We start from the raw sequence: 26,369 nt of genomic DNA, 5'->3' as shown, positions 1-26,369 counted from the left end.
GGACCTGCTCTATACCATCCAGTCTCACCTCTCCCGCCCACGTTTCCCCATTGCAAAGTGAGCCGGATTTCCACTGGTTTTACCTAGATCATGAGGCGGCTACTAAGCTACATTGTCTGCATTGAGCTTTCTCATAAAGCTAAATAAACCTGATGTTGAGTGAATGTAAATGTAAGTAAACATACATTAATGTATACACTATTACATGTGTATATACATGCATAGGGGGGTTGAATTCACCAGGGAAGTCATCTAAGCCCAGAGCTGGGGGGGTTTTGGGGGGTGGGGTTAATAATGTATTAACAGATGTAGAGTTCTCCAGATTTTTGTCTTCTTCAATCCAGAAAGTTGGGACACTCAGGTACCTTGTCCATTTCACTAAGACAGCACGTGTGCAGGCATAAAGTCATTCAAATCATTCCCTTAGTACCTTTTAATGGACGTTAGAGTTACCCTTCTATCTCCTGTTTACTCCTAAAATTGGTCATTTTCTTTTTATTTCTTTTTGATCACTCTGGGTAGAGATTTATTAATTTTAAGTTATCCAAGAATGAACTATTGGTTTCACTCGTTTTTATCTACTGTTCCTCTTCTCGTGTATTGATTTCAGCTCTTATTTTTATTACTTCCTGTATTTTAATTGCACTGGATTCGATTTGCTCTCTTTTTTCGAGCTTCCTTCTTAACTGAAATTTTAAACATTCTTAATTTCTTATATAATAGTTCTCAGAGTTATAGCCTCTGACCCAGAAGCATCAAAAAATCACCTGGGAACTTTATTAGATATGTAAATTACTATGCCCACTCCAGACCTATTGAATGAGAAACTTGGGTGGTGAGGTCCCACGATCTGCATTTTAATAAACCTTCCAGATTAATTCTGACTCACACCAGAGTTTTCGGAACCTGCCATCCTAACATGAGCATTTCAAGCTATGGATTATTTTCTTCTTACTCCTACTTAAGTTTAAAATACTATCTGAATCCTCTGAGAGTCTTCACTGATACATGAGTTAGACGTCTTTTGCTTAATTTTCAGACATTTAAGAAATTTTCTATATTTCTAAATTTCCTCTTGTTATCAATTTCCAATTTAATTTCATTGTTGTCAGAGAATATATCCTAAATTTTAATTTATTTTATTTAATTACCCTTATTCAATTTACTTTAATCCTTGGTTATTAGGATATGTTTTGTGGACGAGAATATGGTCTCTGAATGTTCAGTGTGCATTTGAAATGAATGTGTTTTACACACAGTGGTTGGAGTTAGTGTTCTATAAATGACAATTAATTTGATTTAATTCATATCATTTAAATCTTATATGTTCTGACTGTTTGCTTGTTTAAAAAATATCCAGAAATAATAATAGATCTGCCTACTCTTCCTTTTCATTGCCCGTTTTTCCATGATCTATTTTAAAGTGCTGTAGTGGGGGCATACAAATTAAGGATTGATAGCGCAGGTGACCCTTGAACACACGGTTTTGAATTCTGTGGGACCACTTATATGTGGAGTGTTTTTTCCATAAATATTGCAAATGCATTTTCTCTTCCTTAGGATTTTCTTCCTAACATTTTCTTGTTTCTAGCTTCCTTTATTGTAAGAATACAGTATGTAATACTTATAATGAACACCAGTATATGTTAATCAACTCTTTGTTACTGGTGAGGCTTCCAGTCAATGCAGGCTATTAGTGGTAAATTTTTGGAGGAGTCAGAAGTTACACATGGATCTTCAACGGCATGGAGAGGCGGCACCTCCCACCCCTGTATTGCTCCAGGGTCAACTGTGCTTGCTAATAATTTAAACTTCCATTATAAAATGGTGTCTTCATCTCTGGTGATACTCCCTTAATGTCTACTTTGTTATTAATTTAGCCACACAAACTTTATTATTAGTGTTTCCGTGGTATATCTTTTCCCATGTGTTTTAGCCTATCCTCATATTTAAAGTATGTCTCACGTAAACTGACAATAGCTAGGTTTCTCGTTTTTATCCAGTACAACAATCTTTGCCTTTTGACAAGAGTATTTAGGGCACTGAAATCTAATGTAGTCATTAATGTGGTGAGGCTCAAGTCTATCTTCTTGCTATTTGCTTTGTATTTGTCCCCTTTGATCTTTCTTCCTTTATTCCTACTATCCTGATTTCTTTTGTGTTTTATTTATTTGGTTATTTTTAATTTTTATCACTGTTCTATTACAGTTGTCTCAATTTTCCCGGTGCTCCCCTCTGCCATACCAACACCCCCCCACACCCCCCCTCAACCCCCACCCTGTTGTCCACATCCTGACTTATTCTGGATTGAGTATGAATTTAGTATTCCACTTAATCTCTTTTATTGACTGTTTAGCCATAGGTTAGTTTAATTTTTTACTGGATATGCTTCAGATTACAATAGTATCTGTAAGTTATAAAATTCACCTTAAGTCAACATTACACTATTTCATTATACAGTGCAAGAGCACATACGATATATACACACAACACAATATACACATAATGTAGAACGAGACTGAAGAAATAATGGGATAAGATGGGATAATCACTGAAATTTTTCCAAAATTGATGATGGACATCAGCTCACATTTCCAAGAATCTTACCCTCAACCAAGATACATAGAAAGAGGACTACAACTACATATATCATACTCAAACTGCAGAAAATCAAAACCAAAGAGAAAACCTTGAAAGCAACGAGAGAAACACTACATATTACACAATGGGGAACAATTACATGAACGGATGCTGACGGCTTCTCACATAACCAAATTCAACAGCCATTCATACTGAAAATAAAGTAGAACCTGGTAGGTACTTATTTAACATGACTTTATACCAAAACCAAGTATTAACGACAATACAGGGGACTGAAAATACTCTTTCATTAATGAAAGGATTTTAAATTTAGACTTTTTTGGCACACAGTTTAGATATTTCTCTAAAGTTAAACATGCGCATACCCTGTAACCTGGCATTTCTAACTCCTAGGTTTACCCAAGAGAAAGCTCACATAAATGCATCAAAATGTGCGTGCAAGAATTATTTATAACAACCCAAATGTCCACTACCAGCGGTGTGGTTTATTCATTTCATGAAAATGAACCACGGGTACCTAAGACTATAAGGATGAATTCCACAAACATAACACGGAACAGTATAGCTATATAGCAAAGAATACAAATATTCTTTGTATTGTCCAGTACAAATAACGCCCCTTTTTTATTACAAAATCTTTTATTACAAAAGCATAAACATTAATTCTGTAACATATAATATCACACTCAAGCATGTCAATGGCATTTTAGGGGACATGTTCAAATTAAAACTCTCAATTATTACACCCATATTATCACCCTACCAACCACACTCAAGCAGGCATTACTTCTGCCAGACCCTGCATGTCATGTGACTCAATTTGAAAGCAGAATTCAAAAGCAGGCAAAATAATCACAGCAAAATTAAGGCAGTAGTCACCTTTAGAGCAAAGGGAGGAGAGACTGGTGACCGGGGTAGGGCACGGGGGTCCCGGTGTGCTGGCAACGTTCTGCGTCTGTGTCTTCACCCAGCGGCAGCTGCCTGGGTTCCTCACTTGGCGACAAGTCACTGACCACAACATTTACATTTTATATGCATTTCTGTGTATTTGTAACTCTTCAATAAAAAAGCATTAGAATTTTTAAACCAAAACAAAAGCACAGAGTAATCTGTAAATATCTAAAGCAAATGGAAAAACTATAAAATTACGTATCATATCGGTGACAGAGTACGAAGTGAAGAATTACCTGAGCTGCTGAAAACTCTGCCTTCTGACTGCATATATCATCTAGCGCATTATATCCCAAAGACCAAAGTGTTTTTTAAAAAGGAAGCACACAAATATCTTAAACTGTACTTGCTAGTTTTACTGTTAGTAATAACATTGGTATCATTTTTAAACACTAGGTTAAAGAAAATAAGTAATTATGTTAATATCATTGGTGGCCAAGATTTTCAGCTTATGAGAAGAAAAATAATGTTAAATCAAAACAGTAAAACCTCTAATCTTACATTTGAATCAAAAGTAACAGTGTGAATAAACTGTGATTTTTCTTTTTAAGAAATAATATTTACCCTTGAAAAGCTCTAAAACAAATGACAATCCCAGTAGAGCTCCACCCAGACTGTGAGCTCTAAGTACCATTTCCAACTAATCTTAAACAAGGTTCCTTATAGACCCAGTTTCAGAACTAAGGCTGACTATCCCCCAGATGAGTCTGTAAACTCTCGGTGACAGAAAGCAAGCCAGTCATCAGAGACACGTAACAGAGGCACATAGAAAGGAGAGACGAGCAAATTCGAAAGGACTTCCACTGTGCTGAGCAGGAAAAACTTAAACATCAAAAAGTCGGAGGACTGACTACCAAAGACTAGAATATATAAATATATATATATAAAACCATAACATCTTAATTTTTCAAAAAATCGTATGGAACACCTATGGAGATTACTAAAGCACCAACTCATTATTCTAAAAATTGGTCTATAAAAGGAAATAATCATTTTCCCTGTCTTTGCTAAAGAAACTGTACTTTAGGATAACCAATTAGTTGATATGGAAAAGTTCTTCTATAAGGAAAACTCCCAGTTGGAAATGAGAAAGGAATTGTAGAATGAGATAATTATCATTTTTGCAACCCTAAGATCAATAAGCAATGATCAGCAATGGATGCTAAAACTCTCAAGAGTGATTGAAAAGTTCATAATGATAAGTCGGACAACAGCTGGAGCCAGTGAGCTATCGCAGCAAGGCAACCAGACACTATACGTCTCATCTGTGAGACAACAGGAAATACACAGCACCAACTAGGGAGAATTCCTACCCACCCCCAAAACTGAACTTGAACCTAATCAAGGCTGCGTGCCTAACCAGCAGTTCATGGGAAATACAGGTGATAGAAGACCATGTTAAATAACACCAAAAGTTTAGAATAAAATGTCTCACATTCCAGTTTGGGCTCTAACCAATGACAATTTGTCTTTAATAAATACATGTCACCAAAAAGTAATAGGGAAGTGTTTGAAATTAAGAGACTTAAGAGCCACACTGAAATGCAATACAGGACCTTATTCAATCCTGGCTCAGTGAAAAAGTACCAAATGGCATGGATGAGACCATTAAGAAAATCTGATCACTGACTGGATATGGGACGATATTCAGGATGATTTTGTTGGGTGTGATATGGTATTGTGGTTATATTTTTTAAAATCCTTTTCTGTTAGATACATATACTAAAGTATTTAGGAGTAAAATATGTCTAGAATTTTTTTAATACTACAGTGAGAGAGAGAGAAGGAGGGGAGAGAAAGGGAGGAGGGGGAAGGGGGAGGGCAAGAGATAAGACAAACAAGACTGACAAAGTGCTAATAACCGCTAGAAATGAGTGACATCTCATTATTCCAGTCTCTCCACTTTTATGTATGTTGAAATTTTCCATAATAAAAACATGTAACGAAAGGGTCAAATTATAGTGTCTGTTAATATTCTTCCAGGTCTAAATTTTAGGGTTCTATGTTCAATTTCCTAATACATATCCACTATTATGCTTGAGACTACATATACATACCAAAATATCAGGAATACTCTTAAGAATTATTACACACACAGACCACAGTGATTACTGGCTGATAAATAGTGTTATCCAGGAGGAGAAGCCTAAGTAAGAATCAGGCTATAGTTTTCTGTGGAAAAGGTGGAGAATTCAATGAATGCTAATAAACACATACAAGAGATGATGATCTGCTTTTTTCTGTAGCCACTGATGACAGAATAAGATGAAAGAGACTTCAACTATATCATAAGGATAGTAAAACAGAGTCTTCCTCATCTCTTCTGCCTCTTTGTAACAAATTACACTGACATACTTCCCTACCACTCTTTTTACTCACTTACTAAACCTTGCAGCATTGACTGAGTGCCTGAAATACATGTTACCTTGCTGCTAGGCACTGTGGGAAACAAAGGTGAATAATAAAATGAGGTTCTATGCCTTTAAAATGTCTATAGGATCTTCAACCACAATTTTTGTTGTCCACTAATAGTAAACCTACTGGAGAAATCGGATGCATCTCACACTTGAAATATTATTAGTAGTTTACTAAAAAATGACCTGTGAACACCCAACTGAAAGTTCACAGAAACCTGGTCTCAGCACCGCACCTAGGGTTCGCCCGCCGGCCCCCCTGGGCTCTCAAAGCCCCTGACATCGCGGGCAAGGTGCCGACCGCATTTTTCTAGAGAGGCTGCCTTGGCTCTCGTTCATCTTAAACGGCATTAATCGCCCATGCAGTGCAACTGCATTTCATACAGCAGAAACTCCAGGAACAGAACAAGAAAACAGGGAAAAGATGAAATACAGTACCATATATCTGCTAAGCCTGCTTCTTCCAGAAGTTGAAAGATAAATTCTTTAAACTTGAGAAACTTTGTTTCCAGTGTTTGAGCGACCTCTAGTGGTTGCTTCAAGTGTCACAGCCAACTGAATAAATGGCATCAGAGGAGCATCTGGCACAGTTTCCAATTACTCTGCAAACTCATTACCCAACAGGCCTTGGTTCACAAAATGGGGTGCTTAATGCAGAACAGTTGCCCAGATAGCTAAATATACACTACTGTGCTTTTTTTAAGTGAAATAAGTGTGGCTTTTTCCAAGTTTCATTTCAAATTAATAAAACATCCACAAACGTCCTAAAGGGACCAGTGCAGGAACAGAGGCTCCAAGGAGCTCAGGAATTCCCACCTCCCCCCTCCTCTCAAGGGTGGCGGCATCAGGAACACAGCGCTTATTAAGTCACAGCAAGAGGAGTTGGGGAAATACCTGAGAGGCACCCAGACTGCAGAGAGGGAAGTACTGGCCTAAGGGCACAGGGACAAGTGTGGTTCAAGGCCTGCCAGGCCAAACGTGCTGGGCGGCCTTGTCGGGTGGGGGGATCAGAGGTCCCCCATTCCTGCAGGTGTCCTCTGCCCAGGCCCGCAGGGATTCCTACAGCAGCAGTGCACCATCTCCAGTCACAGGGAGAACCCCACGCCCCGCCCCCGCACGGGACCCCACGGGGGGGGGGGGGCAGCCTCTCAGCTGCAGCCATGGCAACGGCCCCGCCCCCTCAGACTCTATGCCACAAGCCACCCATCTCCAGACCTTCCATGAGCTCTACCCACATACCCCTGTCCCTCGCGGAACGGGCCTAGCCAAAGACTCGTGCGACAACGGGCAGAGCCCAGAAGCCTGTGCCTCCGCTGCACCGTCTTTAGTAACGGAATCTACGTTATATGTTCAGCTGTATTCAAGCCTAAAGGTCTGTCGCGGTTATCATTTTATAACAGCTGGCACAATTCCACAAAGAGCTTTGAGAAGGTCAGTGAAAGCTGCACATTCTAAGTTACAAAAGGAAGAACGATCCTTTCTGTCATTCATATCATTTCAGTAATAGAAGAAATTACCTCAATAACAGGTGTATTTTCCTGAAGTTCAGCCGTGTGCGAGGCCAGTAAACCAATCACCCGAGCGACCTTGGCCCGTCTGTAAACAGAGAGGAAACAGTCTTTGAAGAGGAGTCGGGGACCGAGGAAGCCAGCCCCGGACTGGGGCGTTGAGTACTGGAGAGACAGAACTGGAATGAGGAGGGGCGAGCGCGTACTCCCCCGTGTACCGAGCCCAGAGAAACGCCGTGTACACGGAGCGACCTGAACAGCAATGCCCTCCGCAGCCCCTTTTGTAAAAGTGACAAAAACCGAACAAGTTGTGCTTTAACTATAAAAAGGAAAACAACATTTCCAAAAAGCCTTAAGCTAAGAGAAGGACAGTAATTAACCCTTCTATGTCTGAGCACAGAGCTATTTGGTTAAAGGTCTCTGTTCTACTTATTAGTAGACCAGGGATTGTATACATATAAGCAGTAAATAATATCAGAAGTGTTAAATGTATACAGTGTGAGGGGAAAGTGGGCCTACAGTTGTTCACATGAAAAACTGTACAATAATTAATAGGTAAGAATATAAGAATAAACTTTGTTTCACACACAACTGTAAACCTACTTTTTGCCCCACCCCATGTTTATATGTATATATTCATTTTAATATCAAGTTTTACAATCATAAGTCTTACCAATATTGTTTTATTTCAATAGACACTAGTAAATACTAGTCTTAGTGAGGCGTTTCTGTTTCAGTATCCAGCAGAAAGCAAAGTTAATAAATTATTAAATATCACTGCCGGTGACTTGAAAAAGTTTATTTCATGCAGAAAATTAGTTTGGGTAAGAATCTTTTTTTTAATTTCAAAAAGAATGGGTGAATATGTGAGCTGATGAGAACACATTCTTATTTTGTGACACTTGCGTGTTTTCTGGAATAATCAGCCAGAAGGCCTCTACTTTCCAGGCTGTGAAAAGAACTATGCAGGAGCCCCCTGGGGGGAAAGAGATGCAGGGAGGAACCACAGGAAGGTGTTCACATTGTCTGAACTCTAGCACACGGAAATAATTCTTACGGATTTCAGTCCTTCTTCAGTTAGCCATTCAAATCACAGCACACAGATTAAAGAAGTCCTAGGCCTTACATGGAAAACTTTTGGTAGGACATTGAGCCAAAAGTTACAAGATACAAATTTAAAATTTTATGTTTCTAAGGACACTATCAACATAGTGAAAAGGCAACCCACAGAATGAGAGAAAATATTTGTAAATCATATATCTAATGAGGGGTTTATATCCAGGACATACAAAGAACTACTGCAAATCAACATCCTAAAACAACCAACTCAGCTAGAAAAATGGGCAAGGCACTTGGAAAGACAGCTCTTCAAAGAAGATATACAAATGGCCCATAATCTAGATGCTCAACATTCCTAGTCACGGTGAAATGCAAATTAAAAACCATGAGGTATCTATCACTTCCCACCCATTAGGACAGTTACTATCAAAGAAAAAAACAAAGAGAAAACAAGTATTGGAAGAAAATGAAAAAGCAGCAACCTTCATGCCTTGCAGGTGGAAGTGTAAACTGGAGTAGCTGTTATGGAAAACGTGGTTCCTCAAGAAGCTGAACACGGGATTCCTATATGATCCAGCAATCCCGCCCCGAGGTGTGTCCCCAAAAGAGCTGAAAGCCAGGACTTGAACAGCTACTTATAAACCAGTGTTCATAGCAGCACTATTCACAACAGCCAAAAGGTAGAAGCAACCCAAGTATTCAACAGATGAAAAGATACACAAAATGTTGCATTTACATGCATGGAATATTATTCAGCCTTAAAAAGAAATGAAATTCTGATACATGCTACGACATAAAATACTTTTGAAAATATCAAGCCAACTGAAATAAGCCAGACAAAATAGGACAAACATTGTAAAATCCCACTTAACATTATTAGGTGCCTAGAAGAGGCAAATTGAGAGACAGAAAGCAGAAGAACGGTTAGCAGGACTGGGAGGGGGAAATGGGAGTTACTGTTTAATGGGCAAAAGCTTCTGTTTGGGATGATGGAGAAATCCTAGAAATAGACAGTGGTGATAGTTGCCCAACATTGTGAAGATACTTCATGAATATACCTCATACACTGAAAATGGCTAAAGTAGTGAAATTCACAGTATGTATACTTCATAACTGATAAAATTAAAATTTATAATATAAGCAAATTATGCCTCAGTAAAGTTAACTGACAAATGTTACAAAATTTGATAAATACCCACTGCTGAGAGTTCTAACCAAAGGGCATTTTTATACACATTGGGAATAATGTTGACACAAACTTTCTAAAGAGCATTTTAGCAATTTAACAAAAATCACAAAAATATATATCGCCTTCTAGCCATTCATTCTAATTGTATAAATCTGCCCTAAGAGGTCAAAGAAAACAGGCACAAAGCTGTAAGCACGAAAATGTTCATCATTATATTGCTGACAATATTTACTAACCCAAAATAGAGAGGAGTGTAAATAAATTGTCAGACATTCAGAGCACATAAAAAAAAAAAAAAAAAAAAAGGCATACCTTAAAAAAGTATCTTAGGCAAACAATTAATGGCATTAAAAATACCTAACATGTTATAAGGGGGACAAACCTATAAAATTATATCACGTTATCCTATTTTGTTTTTCTGTATGAACAAAGCCAAGAAAGAAACCCCTCTGCGCCCCCAGCGAGCCCAGCTAAATGAAGGACCCTGCAGGGGACTCTCCGGCTGCCAGGGCGGGGGCCAGAGAAGGCCCCCCGAAGGAGCGGGGTTTCATGGAGAGACTAAAAGAAGGCTTTACACAGAGGACTTGTCTACCTTTTCCTCAGATGAAGTGTTTTACAATTAAACTTCAATATAAAAAATAGGGAAAAGAAAAACAGTTGTAAAGCAGTACTTGGAAAGGATTAAGAAAGTCTATTTTTAAAAAGTCAGCAGGGGGCACCCCATTCAAGGATATAGTGACGTTTTAGCCGAAGAGTTAGATCTTGATGGTTCCTTTTTAATGAGAATGCCACAAATCATCTCAACTTTTTACATGCTCAGAAATTACCTAAAAACCCTATTATGTAATGCCAGATTTTACCTTGCGAGAGTAACATTAGAACATGTATACAAATAATTATTTAAAAAAAGCATCCTCTGAACACTATTGCTTTCCCCTGTTTTGCTGGCCTGGAAGAATAATTGATGTCCTACCGCTACCACGTTTCACAAAACCCCTTCGCCTTCACGTTCTCGCGGGCTTCTCCTGACAAGTATTCGAGATAAGCAGGCTCGATAATAATGACTACAACCTCCACACCCCCATGCACGAGGCACTGTGCAAGGTATTTCATACACTCATCTGATCAAAGTTTATCATCACCAAAGATGTATGAAGGAGGTCTACTCTCCCTATTTTGCAGAGGAGGAAACTGAGGCTCAGCAGTTAGAGCAAACTTGTCCAGGGCGGGCGGATCGGTGCTCCACACCCAGGTCTGTTGGAACCCGCACCCTGTGTGACTTCAGCGTCCCACACGGCCTCCCCCGGAGGCTGAGCCTCGGGAAGAGGGCATCACCGGGCCAAGTCACGTTGACAACCAGAGCCCAGAGCCTTCTAGCGCTTTGTCCAAGGTGCCGTTCACCGTGGCGTGCTGTTCCCATAAGCAAGTCCGTGTCTTCCCATCAAGAGCTTACAGATCATAATCCCATTTGACTTTAAATTAAATAACCTCTTAAGGAAGCTAGGCACTACAGAAATGGAAGGGTCAGAAGCGAGGGAAATCTCCTTGGGAAGCGTAACTAAACTAAAGCACAGGGTCAAGGGTAAAGTACTTGATAAAGAACATTCAAAAGAGTAAGAGTAATAAAGTTTCCAGACATGCTTTATATAATCCAAGAATTATGCTCACAACATTAGAATACAGAGTATTTTGAAATCGTTTCACATTTACTGTTGCAATGCCTGTAGAAATTGTCTATGATTCAGAGTCATCGTTACTTCAGAATATTTCATTATTAACTATTTATGTGCTTTTGATAAATGTTTGCTATACCTACTTAATAGCATAATGAAAAGTAAATGATTAAAATATAAATGTTACTTACATATCCCAGTTTGGAGCTATTCGCAAATGCTGGATTAACAACTGGAACTAGGAGAAAATATGAAGACATAAATTTCATTCATGAAACCCCACAAAGTGATAGCGAAGTTAAAAAATCATACCTGTACACAACTGAAATGGGAATGCTGAATCAAGATTATTTACAAAAATGCAAAAGCACTGAGTATATGAACAAGATAAAAATAGCCTTGGCTAGTGTGGCTCAGTGGATTGAGTGCCAGCCTGCAAACCTAAAAGTCAAGGCACATGCCTGGGTTGAGGATCACGTCTCCAGTAGGGGGTGCACAAGAGGCAACCACACATTGATGTTTCCCTCTCTTTCTCCTTCCTTTCCCCTCTCTCTAAAAATAAATACATATTTTTTTAAAAAATAAAAACTACAAACACTACTTTCAGTTCTTCATACCATTATATTCCCTAAATGTGTCCCACCCCTCACCCCATAAACACACTCCAAGTACCACAAAAGTAACCTTACAACTATCCTGAAAGCAAGTAACTTAAATTTTCAAGCCAGTTGTCAAATGAGGCCCCAGTATGGGCAACGCCCCAGACCACTGTAACTTCTTTCTGGGGATGACTTCAAAAGCTCTGCCAAACGCCCACAGCCTCACCGATGAACCATGCCAGTGCAAGAGGTACCATTACCGGGGGAGCAGTCTCAGAGACTCCATGTCTCCCCTCAATGTCACGTCAGAAACCGTGGCATTCACCAGGTGACCCAATCAAGGAACCTCAATTCCACATGGGCAGCTCACTCCAGACACTGATGAATGGGCCTCTCTGTCTTATGATTTCAGATGTGGAAAATGTCATACAACTGTTACAAGTTAACATAAAATGCAAGCCAAAGCAGTAACAAAAGAAATTCAAAATCCCTGTCTACTCAACTGCTTTTAGACCTAAGGATTAAACAGAAGATAGTTTTGACAAATTTATAATCTTGATAAGTCACTTTTTCATTATAATTAAATCAAATTGATATTTTCACACTTGCTTTAATCGCTACAGATACACATATGTTACATGCAGAAGGCATGCTGCAAGGACCGTAAAAGGAGTGGTCACAACTCAACTACCCACCAGGGGAGAGTGGAGGAGCCTGGTGGCCACCTCCCTCTGACAAGCCACCGCGCACAAGTAGCAGAGGAGGTTCAGCTTGACGCGGGAGGCCCCTGCCGTCTTCTCAGGGGAGTCGATCTGCGAGCACACTTGCTGCAGAAAGTCGCTCCAATCCTGGTCTTTGAGTAAAACCAACTTCTCCACTGAAGAGAGAAGAAAACATTAAAAGTGGGTCTCCTGAAAAAGGACTCCCGAAAACATTACAGGAGAAATGAAATGGAACATGGAATTTCAATAGCCGGGTACAGAAAAAATTGTGACTTCCCAATGTCAAAACCAAAAATACTCCAAAGCTGACACTTTTTTTATTTACCCTTTATACTCATTTCTTATTTTTTCCCCTATGGAGACTTTTTTTAACTATGCCCATGGAAAACTATGCTTAAAAAAAAAATGCAAATGCCTAAAGGAGAATTATCCTGCCACTGAGAATATAATAAAATGTGAAATTAAATAAAATTGTATTATGAAAAAACAAGAGTGTGTAAATAAAGCAATCTAGCCTTAAAATATTAGAGTAGCCAATCGTTTTACAGTTGTTAGAAGGCTCCAGTGAAATTGCTGTCAAGCAGAACCAGGTTAGTGTGACAGCTGAACTCATCTGGGAGTCCCCCCTCCAAATCCCTCTGCAAGTGAAAGGCAAAAACTAGGAAAAGAGACGCTACCAAAGCTAACATGGCTCGGCTGCTCTCCACCCTCACACAATATAAACGGCAATGGCCACTTCCCACAATCACTCAAAGGGAAGGAACAGAGTTTTGATAATAAGCCTCTACGTTTCCATAAACAGAGGTTCTACTTGGCATGGTTTATTTAAATTTTCATATGTTTTGTGTAGTTTTTTAACTTGCTTTGACTTGATTTCAAACCGTAGATGCTATTCTAGCTATGATATTTTCTCAAATCTAGTTTCACAGCTTTATCCAACAAAATACATCAAAACATAAGGCATAAAAGATTTTCTGATGCTCCCCCTAACTCAGACTTTCCATGAGGTGAAAGGGAATGTAACACTCTTCCTTGACGTATCTCCACTCCCACCCCCTCCCCACAAAAGCGAACCATCTGGCCCCATTCTCAATTGCCCTGGCATCCTTGAGCAGAATCTCCATTCTTCATTGTGGTCCCCAACCCTCCACACCCACCACTGCACCATAAATGTAGGAAAGTCAATAGGCTCTATACGAGGAAGGGCAGAAGGGCCCACTGACCAACAGGAAAACTCACCAGGCTTTACAGGAACTCTCCCTCCCACAAGGGTACAGGGCAGCCCAGCCTTAGCCAAGTAAGGTCAAAGGCTGGCACAAATGGATTACAGGGTGTTTGTAATTTACAAAGCACTCCCAAGACAACAGCCAGTTGGCAAGAAAACAGAAATGTAGCTGTTTATGAATAAAATATTCATTTTCTATCAAATTTCTCTCTACACAGTGTCTACGTGCTCCATAAAGCCTCTATGATCCTACCTGAATATGCTGGAAGATGCAATATTTTTGGATCAAATTTAATTGGTGGTTGTTTCATTATCTGTGGTTAAAAAAAAAAATTTTGAGACAGACATTACAGACATCGATCAGCTCCTGCTTTATCTCCTATATCAGATTATAAATGAGGACAGAAAAGAATGCTGTAAAATTTGTCACCAGTAAAAATTCAATAGTGCCCTTTCAGATTAAAAAACACGAATATAGATAATATATAAAAATAAAATTATTTCACCTGGCTGGTGTGGTTCAGTGGATTGAGTGTTGGCCTGCGAACCAAAGGGTCGCCAGTTTGATTCCCAGTCAGGGCACATGCCTGAGTTACAGGCCAGGTCCCCAGTGGGGGACACATAAGAGGCAAGTACACATTGATATTTCTCTCCCTCACTTTCTTCCTCCCCTCCCCTCTCTCTAAAAATAAATAAATAAAATCTTTTTAAAAATAAAATAAAATTATTTAAATTGACTTGAAAGAAAATGAAGCTTCATAAAAGAGTTACCGTATCTTGGCTTATTTGTAAGCTAATTTACCTCTAGGTTAGCAACTGAGTCATTCAACAAAGCATGTACTGTGGACCTGCCAAAGAAAGGTACTGCGCTAAGTGTTAAGAGAGAGCCTGCCATCAGAGAGCTGATGCTATGGGTAATATGACAAACATCTGTTCAACAACAGAAACATTTAAGCAACAATGTAAAACAGGAAGGGTATAATTACAGACAAAAATTTCACGAGAGAAATGTTTTTAAATACTAGAGAATGCAGCAAGCACTTTGGGCTGATGCGGTCAGGACAGGGTTTATGGAACAGGTGGCAGGTGAACTGAGGTCTTATGAATGTCTGGGACCGGATGGATTCAAGAGGATACCGTTCCAGGACGCTGCAACAGCCTGAATAGGAGAGTATGTGCTTTTTCTTTCCTTTCCTTTTTTATTTGCTGAGGAAAGTAAAGAAAACATGTAATTGATCCATAGGTTTGGAACAGCTGGAATACCTCCTCTTGAGACTTTTAATAAAAAATTCAACCATCATCTCTATGTCTAACCTCTCCAAAATTGACAGTGCAATTTTAAAACCTTTGCTGGTGGCGTTCTTGCCGGAAATGCCTAACCTCATTCTCATCAGAAGAAACCCTTAGACAAAGCTAAACTGAGGGGTTATTCTACAAAACACCTGACCACTTCGAAGTGTCATGGTCATGAGAACCAAGGAAAGAATGAAAAGTTACCACAGGGCTCTGAAAGACAAGGACGGACCATAGGAAAGGAAGGAGATGTAACTGAAATGGGAGATCCTGGAAAGGGAAAGGGACAGCTGGTAAAAAGTGCAACTGGTGTGAGTGTGGTAGCTGAGTTAACAGCACTATGCAGATAATGTTAAGTTCCTGGTTTTGCTAACCATACCATGGTCCTGTAGGAAGTTAACATTAGGAGAAACTGGGTAAAAGGTATACAGGGGTGTCCGACCTTTTGGCGTCTCTGGGCCACACTGGAAGAGTTGCCTTGGGCCACACAGTAAATACACTGTGAAACATAATCACAAAAATATCTCATAATGTTTTAAGTAAATTCACAAGTTTTTGTTGGGCCACATTCATAGCCATCCTGAGACGCATGCGGCCCGCGGCCTGCAGGTTGGACACCTGGTAGGAATATTTTTGAACCTTTTCTATAAGCTTAAAATCAGTTCAAAATAAAAGTTTAAAATTTAAAAAAAAAAACAAAACAGATACCAGAAACAAATAAATGTTGTTATAGGATAAAAATAAAGAAATAGAGAAGATGTTAAAAAAAAAAACTTTAAAAAAATCACAAATTGTCCTAGAAGGCCCACTGGGAAAATGCCCCATTACACATTAAATTTGGCATAATATACAGTTACTCTGCCAGATATCAAAACTCATAAAAATAAGTAGCTCCATTATGAAAAATAGCTGGGTAATCTATATTAAATATTGTCTTTCTAGTAAGTAAACATGCATCCAAGAACCCATTATAAACTACAATGTTTCCCAATGAGATGAGAAGAAACCATCATAAATTAAAAGAGGAAAAGAGACATTTTAACAAGTTAAAATACAGAATAAATGGTGTGCGTTGGAAACAGAAAGTCAATAGAAAACAAAGAGACTGAGAAATTTTTTCAGGGGAGCACTCCTCCCCTCGTAATACAGCAGCACGTTCCATAAGACAGGACGTGACAAAGGTCGCACTGGAGTAGAAGTGCACTGTGAACTATGAGTCCCCAAGCTCCCAGCGGATAGAAAATGCCACGGTCCACCCTGAGTCCTGACAACCAAGGCTTAGTTAGTCTCTGTGTGATCTGCCGCCCAAGCAAGCCTGACGTGTAGTGCTCACTGACATCTGCCTTGGCAACACATCGTCCACTAGACTCTTTGGAGCAATCCACGTTAAATATGCACTGATAAACGAAGGCACCGAGCTCTAAGGTCTGAGGTCTAAGAGTCAGTAGCCACTCCTCGGCCCACAGGACTGATGGGAGGCAAAGCCGGTACAGAGCAGGCAGAAAACTAGGCAAGGCAGGAAGAGGAGAGGGTTACAGGCAGGGTGGGAGGTAGACATGTAGGCATGTGGCATGAAGGAAAGCAAAGTGGACAAGAGGAGCGGAAATGAAACTATCACCCAGGTTTCCATCCTCAGTGAAATCTACAACTCAGCCCTCAGTGGGCTGGGCATCTTTTCGCACCTTCGGATTGTCGATAATCGGGGTGACGACAAGATCGGAGTCTGTGTAGATAAGCCCTCTCATCTGGGATTCCATGTCCTGCTGACTCAGGCGTCCAACGGTGGTCTGCAACAAGAACAAAAATTAGGTTTTGTCTCTGGGACTGACAATGAGCTTTAAGAGAATGAACAGGATGCTGAATAAAGACCACACAGAAAAAGGCCAAATCACCAGCGGACCTCGGTTGATATTCAAAACACTTTCACAGGTAGTTTCATTCAATTTGCATAAAAATCCTAAACCGCATGTATCATTAGTCCCACTTTTACAGATGAGAAACAAAACAGATCCGAGAAAGTAACTGAATTGCTCATGTTTACCAGATGAGGTTAAGACTAGAAAACAGATCTGTAGTGTGATGTTCTAATCCATGGTGAGGCAAATTAGTTTTGCAATTTACCAGCATGATTTTTAATCTTTCATCCACCAAACCCTAATCAATTTAATTCCAACTTATGGAATATTCAATATAAAGTTAAAATTACAGAATAAAAACACATCAGTCTAAAGTACTGACCTGTTAACTAAGTGTTAAACACTGTTATCTCTGGAAAGACTAGGTAGAGTTGATATATAACTAAAGTGAATAACTGGAGGTTTGCCATCAGTTATTCCTTTGAGATGTTTCTTTGTTCTCTACTTAAACAGAACTTTTATTCCTAGTGCTATGCCTTAGCATTTCGCATCAGACAAAAAAGAGGACTTACGCATTAAGAATTTCCACTGAAACACTGACCAGCACACTGAATAAACAGGAACCCAAACCAGTGAAGTGGGAAATGAGGAAAAGAAATTACCCAAAACCGAGGAAGGGCCGTAGACAATAGCGGAAGGAAGGGGAAGGGACTAGTCAAAGAACACGTATGAATGACCCACGGACACGGACAGCGCAGTGGGGGTTGACTGAGGGAGGGATAGGCTGAGTGGAGGGGGGAAAAGGGGAAAAAAATTGGGACAACTATAATAGAATAAACAATAAAAAATAATAATAAAAAAATTTTTAAAAGAACCAGATTGACTGGTTAATAAGCTGCTGGAAACCAACCACTCCTTTGCAACTTAGAAGACAACATACTGTGTTAAAAAAAAAAAATGAAAAATAAGAGAAACTGTAAAAAAAAATTTTAACATCTAAGAACATGGACTTTCAATACAAAAAAACTTGAAAAAAATCCAAAAGAATTAACTAAAAAATGACATAAGAATTAGTGAACATTGATAATAGTATGAACAATAAAAAAAAAATTATTCAGGTAGACCAATTAAAAAATATATACGTAAAATTAATTTCCTATAGATAAGCTGAATGTATGCATAAATAAGAAGTTATAAAATGTATTTCATTCACAATAGCAAAAAATAAACAACATGTTCAGGAAGTCATTAAATGATCAAAAATTACAATGAGATCTCATTTACAAAATGAAAAAAATTAAGTTATAAAATTACGTTCCCTTGTTTGAAAATGAACATACGTACAGAACCAAAAGTAGGAATATCAAAACGCAATTAATGATTACTCTGGGTAATAAAATTATAAGCAGCTTTTTAATTTCTTTGTCCTCTTCTACATTTTTATGTAATTTTATGTGTTTTCTACAATTATTATATAAATTTTTGTAACTGAATAAAAAAATCATTGAAGAATTATAAAACAAACTTCCTATAGTACTTATATAACTACTGCTTAAATTTCTCAATAAAATGATTATAGTCCTCTACAAGAACTATCTGCCAGAAGAAGGTCAACATCTATCACATTTCAGAACGCACTTCTTATTTTTATACTGATTTTGTACCTCACATATAACCAAACCATTATTAGCAGAGAGGGATTTTATTATAACCCACCTATATGCCATTTCAATGAAGAAATAACTTTCACCTCATCCAATGTTCATGGAAAAAAAACTATATACTACCCAAACTGACCTACAGATTCAATGCAATTGCTATCAAAATCTCTGGCTGCTTTGCAAAAATGGACAAACTGATCCTAAAATCTGTATGGAATGCAAGATGCCTAGAAGAACCAAAACAAACTTAAAAAAAGAACAAAGTTGGAAGGATCATACTTCCTCATTTCAAAACTTATTGGAAAGCTGCAGTGATGTGCACAGTGCACTACTAGCATGAGAGGACATAGAGAGCAACAGCCTAGAACTGAGTCCAGAAATGCACCTTCACATTTACAGTCAACTGACATTTGACAAAAATGCCAAGACAATTAAGTGGGGAAAAAACAGCTTTTTCAACAAATGGTGCTGAGACAACTGGATGTTCACATGAAAAACAATGAAGCTGGACCCCACTCAATCCCATATACAAAAATTAACTGAAAATGGATTAAAGACCCAAATGTAAATCTTCATGACCTTGGACTAAACAACGATTTCTTAGCTATAATACCAAAAGCACAAGCAACAACAACAACACACACACAATGCAAAAAAAGTAATTTGAACTACATCAAAATTAAGAACTGTTGTGCTTCAAAGAACAATATCAAAAAGGTAAAAAGACAACTTACGGAATGGGAGAGAATGTTTCCAAATCATACATCTAGAATATATAAAGAATTCCTGCAACTCAGGAAATGGGCAAAGAGTATGAACAGATGTTTTCCCAATGGAGATAAAGGGCCAATAAGCACATAAAAAGATGCTCAACATCATTAGCCACCAGAGACGTGAAAATCAATACTACAATGACAATTTCACAACCTCTAGGGTGGCTATGATCAAAAAGAAATAATGAAGAACTATCACAATAGCCAAAAGGTTGAAACAACCCAAGTCCATCCAAGGATGAATGAATAAACTGGTAGATATACACAGTGGAGTATTATTCAGCCTTAAAAAGGAATGAAATTCTGATACATACAACAACCTGGATGGACCCTGAAGATGTTATGTGGCATGAAATAAGCCAGACATACCACTTATATGAGGTTGTATGATTCCACTTATATGAGGTTACTAGGAAAATTCATAGAAGCAGAAAGTGGAAGTGGTTAGCAGTGCTGGGGAGAAGGGAGACTGGGAAGTAATTTCCTAGTGGGCACGGAGTTTCAATTTGGGATGACGAAAAGGTTCTAGGGAAGGAGAGCAGTGACGATGGCACAACAACATGAATGCGCTTAACTGTACAGTGTGCATGCCATTTCTATACGTTTAGAAATGGTTAAAATGGTAAATTTTATGTAATGTACATGTTACCATAATTTTTGTTAGAGGCAGACCGTAACAAGTTTTAGTAAGAGTGCGTAACAACTGGGGCCCTTGTGGACTGCTGGTGACAATGTAAAATGGGACAGCTGCTTTGGAAAATGGCTTGGCAGTCCTTCAGAAGGTCAGACACTGAGGGGCCATATGATGCGGCGATTCTACTTGTGCAGATACAAAGAGAAATTAAAGTGCACACCCACACAAAGATGCGCGCGCACAGGTGCCCAGCAGCGTTGTTCATAATGGCCAAAAAGGTGGAAACAACCCAATATCCATCTACCAATGAATGGAAAAATAAAGTGTGGTATATGCAACAGAAGATTATTTGACAATAAAAAATAATAAGGAATAAAGTACTGATACATGCTACAATTTAGATCGATCTTAAAAACATGTTAAGTGAAAAAGCCTGTCACAAAAGATCGCATTGTATTATTCCATTTGTATAAAATATTCAAAATCGGCAAATCTATAAAGACAGAAAGCAGATCAGAGGGCAAGGGGGGAAACTGAAGGAGGGAACCAGGAGAGTGGCTGCTAATGGGCACGGGGTTCCCCCGTGGGATGACGAGCGTGTTCTGAAATTGACACTTTGGTGGTTGCTTCACTCTGGGGATTCGCTAAGAGCCTCTGAATTGTATACTTTAAATGGGTGAATTACATGGTATGTCAATTATGTCTCAATAAAGCTGTTATCAAAAGAAAGCAACTGCAAAGCACCTCTCTGTTAAGTGTACTTACTAGAAAAACCAATGATAATCTAGGAAATGACATAATTATAAATTTTGTAATCGCACAATCCATTTGCCGTTATTCTTCTGAATCCCTATACTTATGTTAAAAAAAAAAAATACATCTCTGTTCACCTTGGTCAGAGGAGACGCCTTCTGCGGTGAACTCTGAGTCACGGCCTCACCAGGACTTGGCCCCACTGCAGTGCTGGTCCTCGGGGTAGGACGAGAGCTGAAACGCACAGAAGAGCGAACATTATTCGGATTTAAACTTTATCCTGTTTACTAGAGGCTGGGAAAAATAAAAGCACATCTGGTGAAAAATGGGAGGCTATGATCATTCTATGTGATCTCATTATATAAAAAACAATTAAACTTTGTGTTTACATGGCACTACTATTTTTATAAGGGTTTTTAAAGTAGTTTCCTGGCTAATTTGTTTCTTTTGTTTACAGTGTCTATGCTCTATTCAGTGTTTTCTGCTTTTACTAAAAACCTTAAAACATTGATTTTATTATTTTTTAAATGTCTGCTGATGTAAACAGAATGAACATAATAAAACATATATTCTACAAAAGAATACTATTTACATTTCAGAAAATGTTTACTATTTGAATGTTATCTTGGTTTCAACTAAGTGGCAAGTTTTATAAAATCTACATCTATTTTTAATGATCCCTCCTATACTCATCAATGACTGCCATGCTCTCAATGGGCCATTCCATTACGCCTGGGTGTCTGATTTTGAGTTTCTTGCATTTTAAGAAATTCACTCAGCTCACCAAGGTCTTCTTTAGTGAATTCCTTCAAATTCCCAAATGTCAGGATCCTCACCTCTCTTTCACTTACTTATCTGTTTATTCATTCATTAAACAAATACTTACTTAATGCACAAGCCATGACGGAGAATGTGCAGAGTGTTTTTAAAAACGTGAATTTTAAAAACCAGGTCAATGGATGCTGTAAGAAGATTTACTTTCATCTCCTGTCTATGCACTTCCCCCCCGCTCTGTCCTTTTACGAACCTGAGAAGAAACATGGACTCATTCTGCTGGCCCCCAAGAGTATTCTTAGGCCGCAACTCCGCTGGATTTTCTGTGTCAGGAAAGGAGAACGTTATCCATTAACGAACAAAGATCATGAGCAGGGCACAATGCAGACAGAGAGGAAGACAACACAAGTGCGGACGGCACCCTCAGACCCAGCGTTCTAAGCAGCATGAACACGCTGCAGCGAAGCCCACCTAGTCTCAGAGAGTGGCACAGTCGCTGACCACTCCTCTCCCCCTTGGCTTGTCCGCTCTGAGGGCTCTTCAAAAGCTCCTTGGAATCTTGTGACCCAGAACACTCCATCACGTTTCTGCTGTTCAACAGGAGAAAATCAACACAATCAAACTTACTTTTCAGCTTTCTATATAGTTCTGTGTGTAGAACAAGAGGTTGGAAAAGGTAATTCAATTACACATGACATTTGGCAAAGCGAAGGAGTTAGAAAAGTAATATTCCTCACTGAGGAGTGAAAATGAGCACACTACATAAGCAAGGCATTGTACAAAGAAGTCTACACAGCTTTATCCATGAAAAATAAATAGCAGCAGGCAGACTGGAGAAGTAAACCAGAACCTGTAGTACCAGTCAACCAGCAGTGAGTTTCCCGTTAGTTCTCCCCTTCCAGTGCTGCCCAGCCCGGGCTCAAAGGCAGTGAGTGCAGACAGAGAAGCCCAGAGAGAAGCCCCCTCCGTTCCAAGGAACAGGAAGGGGGCCCCCTTGGGTCAGAGCAAGGGAAGTCCCCTAGGTTTTGTTTCTCTCTTTCCACGTGGTCCTGCCCCAGCCTCCAGGTACGCCTGTCACCACTGGCTGGGAACTGTGGCAGCTTCTGGCCAGTGCCTAACACTCTGAGGGAGCGGCATCCTCTTCTCTCACCAAAAAAGCTGTGGTCCCAAGAACATGAGGCAAACGCCTGTTGTTCTGCTCCCTTTATTTACCTCTCTCACAGTCCTCCAGCCATGTGGCCACAAACACACCCAGCAAGAACATAAAAACTGTAACACACAATGACTAAGTAGGGTTTATTGTGGGAATGCAAGGCTGGTTCAATAGCTGAAAGCCAATTTATGAAAGAGTCCATAATGCGAGGCTACATAAAAGATACCACTTGATCATATCAGCTAACACATAAAGACATCTGATCAATTTCAACTGTCATTCAAACTGAAAAAGGGCAACTACAAAAGCATTCTTAATGGGAAAAAGCACTTTCATACTACAAAGAAACCAGGCAAGGACGTTCATTTCATCACTCGTGATTTAGTATCTTACTGAAAAAAAATTCCTATCCAGGGCAATAATGCAGGAAAAAGAAATAGAAATTAAAAGGAAGATGACAGCCTGAGGTCAGAGGGGCTCTGAGATTTGCTGACACTGGGAACCACAGCACAGTTTTCTGTAGGACCTAATACCACGGTGAGAGCATAGCTGAAACTCACTGGCTCAGAGGAGCTCAAGTTTGGGAAAGACTTTAAATAGAATTCAAACTTCTCCATCCAATACACTGAATTTGCCAACATTAAAATTAAGAATCAGACAACTATTTGAGTTGAGGGGGATAAAAATCAATTAGCAGGACTTTACCTCTATATTCAACTACTTCTCACCTGTTCTTTTCCAAACACCATCACTTTTTAAGTGGCCTGGGCTAAGAAGATTTTTATAATAGAAATAAAGTATAGTAGTCAGGATGAGCTAGGTTATGCTGCGATGACATACAACCCTTAAAATGCCAGTGGAGGACACAAAAGGTTGCCCCTTTGATTCCCAGTGAGGGCACGTGCCTGGGTTACGGGTTCGGTCCTTAAGTCAGGGTCAGGGCACACACAGAGGCCATCAATTGAGGTTTCTCTCTCACATCAGTATTTCTCTCCCTTTCCTCTCCCTGCCTTCCTCGCTCTCTAAAAATAAATCAGTAAAATCTTTAAAATAAAAGTGTCATGACTAAATTCTTTACCAACAACCCTTAAACAAATGCTTGATTTTTCTATTATGAAAGCACAGAAATTCTTGTCATTGACGCTGCATTAATAGAAGAGTAATGAGTGTGAGTGTTTAATAACCACGCTCCACACACAAAGATAAGCTTATCCTACCTGATGCTGGAATCCTCGGCACCTGAGTCCTGATCTTTTCTAGTAAAAGCATCCTTCCAAAATGCATGTCGCAGTATACCTGCCCAAGTTAATCTTTATAAAACATAAATGTTAAAATTTAATGTTAACATGATTCACCATGCAGAATTCCCAGAATATGCCCCAATTATACAAATCAAGTTTCATCATTTTAACTATGTTCATAAAAATGAACCTTTGAGACTGTTTCATATTTTACTCTTTCATTTTAGTATGTAATTAACCTCTCTTAAACAACAACAAATAATTCAGAAGCCTTAAATGGTACTGAGTCTGACAACTAAGTATTAGAGTTTTCAGGTTTCATGTTCCATGGAGTCTGACTTACAAAAAACAAAACAAAACAAAAAAACCATTTTGGGTTCTCAAAATAGTCAATGAGGAAATCTATAAGCAATTTAAAATTTTAAAGTAAATAGATCACATATTCTCAACGTAAAATTCTGTTACCTTTCATGTTCCAAGACAGGCTAGATTATTCTAGGATACCTTACCTGTTTTACACATTTCATTTTTGTAACTGTACTCTTAGAACTTCATTCAGAAATAAACAAAAATATCAACTTCATGACTATATACAGTCACAGCTCTGTTTAGGTGTCAAAATATTACAAACCTAGTTCACCCATATTAAAATGACTTTCAGCTATATCTAAAACCCAGACTCACTTTCAAAGCATAAAGTGTTACTACTAATAGATTATTATACCTGTAGGTATACTCATCAGACTCAGGAAGGTCAAGCCTGACTAAAATTGAAAAGCAAAAAAATGAAAATAATTTATATTTGACAACTTATTCAAAATTTCTGTATGGATCAAAATTAAAACACAAATGATAAAGAGAAGGAATTTGCAACCATATATAATATTCCTTCTATATAAGGGCTCTTAAAATTCACTGATGGAGAAATAAAATTGCTAATAAAATGGGATTTCTTCTTCATTCATTAGATTGGCAAAAATACATTAGACCAACGAAGCCCACAGCAGGTATCAGTGGCAGGGAAAGAGCCTTCTAGAGCTGCTTGGCATGTAAGCCGTTCCTAGAATGCAGCAAATGTTCCAGCACGTTCCCAGAATGCCGCAAATGCATCACACTTTGTAATATTCACAGCCTTTGGCCAGCAACCCACTTTAAGAAATTTATCCAAAAGAGAAAACTGCCCCAATGAACAATAACCAAGAATATTCGAAAGCATATTTACTGTAGCAGTGTGCACGATATTCTAAAGACACACTCTAAATGTTTATTGTTATTATAGGTTATCGCGTGTACACGCTGCAGCCATTCAAAATGACTAAGCAGATATACAGAGAGACAAAAGTAGGTTATGAAGTGGTCCCATTTATGCAAAAAAAAAAAAAAAAGCATATAATGCTTTTTTCTCTTAAGCATATAGAGATTTAAATATGTGGAAATGTAGATATATCATCCTAAATAAAGTATTCTATCAAAAGATGGCTGGAAGATTATCCACCAAAATAACACTAATCCTAAAAGCGTTCTATTATAAGGTAGTTCATCCATAGTCCTACAATGTATACAAGGACCACCATTTCCTTCTGCAAGTCCTCTCCTATATTTAATGAAGATAGAGAATGGATTATTTTATACACTATACAAATATACTCACCATTTTCCACCCTGAAGCAGAGTCCCAAATACTCGTTTAACACTCCCTCCCCCTGCCCCCAGCTACCGAGTGGCAGGACCAGAACTAGAAACCAGTCCCTCTTGACCCCCACCCATGCCGCAACGTAAAAGATTCACGCTGCACCTACTATCCTGACAGGCGTGTCATAAAATACATCACATTAAAGTGCCACTCAGTGTTATTACATTAGCTATCTTCACAGTATCGTCCCTAGTCCAACAGTCTAAGGCAGGTTTGCCTAAAACCTACAATGAAAAGGACTACAGTGCTTGGATTCAGGAGTTACAAGAAAACCCATCAAGCTACTAGGCAACTATTTAATACAGTAAAAGAGAAAATAACTTAAAATTCTTCATGATTAAAAACACTTGCAAAGAGAAAACACCCAAAGTAAACTCCAATTTTCTTTTTAAAAAAAGTAATTTGAACACCTCTTTATATATGAACAGTACTGTTTCAGAATTGCATAAAAGAAAAAAGAAAGATTCCACTTCATATTAGATTCATATTAAAATATCATCCATACATACCTTTTCTGAGGATCTTTTTGAAGTAAACCATCAAGCAAATTAATAAAATCTGAAGAGGCTTTAGGATGAGAAGAATCTGTATACAAAT

The 26,369-nt window shown here is 38.7% G+C and overlaps 1 protein-coding gene across 1 annotated transcript in view; it reads right to left on the bottom strand.

Annotated features, from left to right (window-relative positions):
* Positions 1–26,369, bottom strand: part of ULK4 (unc-51 like kinase 4) — a 233,621-nt gene that overhangs the window by 192,640 nt on the left and 14,612 nt on the right. Inside the window, exons 8-17 of the mRNA XM_054595876.1 lie at positions 26,282–26,357; positions 24,056–24,148; positions 22,157–22,275; positions 21,939–22,008; positions 21,049–21,145; positions 16,917–17,021; positions 14,195–14,255; positions 12,690–12,871; positions 11,587–11,633; positions 7,484–7,562 (exon numbers count right to left, since the gene is read on the bottom strand). Of these exons, the coding sequence (XP_054451851.1) occupies positions 7,484–7,562; positions 11,587–11,633; positions 12,690–12,871; positions 14,195–14,255; positions 16,917–17,021; positions 21,049–21,145; positions 21,939–22,008; positions 22,157–22,275; positions 24,056–24,148; positions 26,282–26,357 (929 nt within the window). The remainder of the gene's footprint in view (positions 1–7,483; positions 7,563–11,586; positions 11,634–12,689; positions 12,872–14,194; positions 14,256–16,916; positions 17,022–21,048; positions 21,146–21,938; positions 22,009–22,156; positions 22,276–24,055; positions 24,149–26,281; positions 26,358–26,369) is intronic.

The sequence above is a fragment of the Pteronotus mesoamericanus genome, unplaced genomic scaffold, assembly GCF_021234165.1.
Source record: "Pteronotus mesoamericanus isolate MK-2021 breed Mesoamerican mustached bat unplaced genomic scaffold, CSHL_Meso_final scaffold_54, whole genome shotgun sequence".
Taxonomy (NCBI): Eukaryota; Metazoa; Chordata; class Mammalia; order Chiroptera; family Mormoopidae; genus Pteronotus; species Pteronotus mesoamericanus.
The sequence above is the reverse complement of the archived record's forward strand: the minus strand, read 5'-3'. Positions and strand labels throughout refer to the sequence as shown.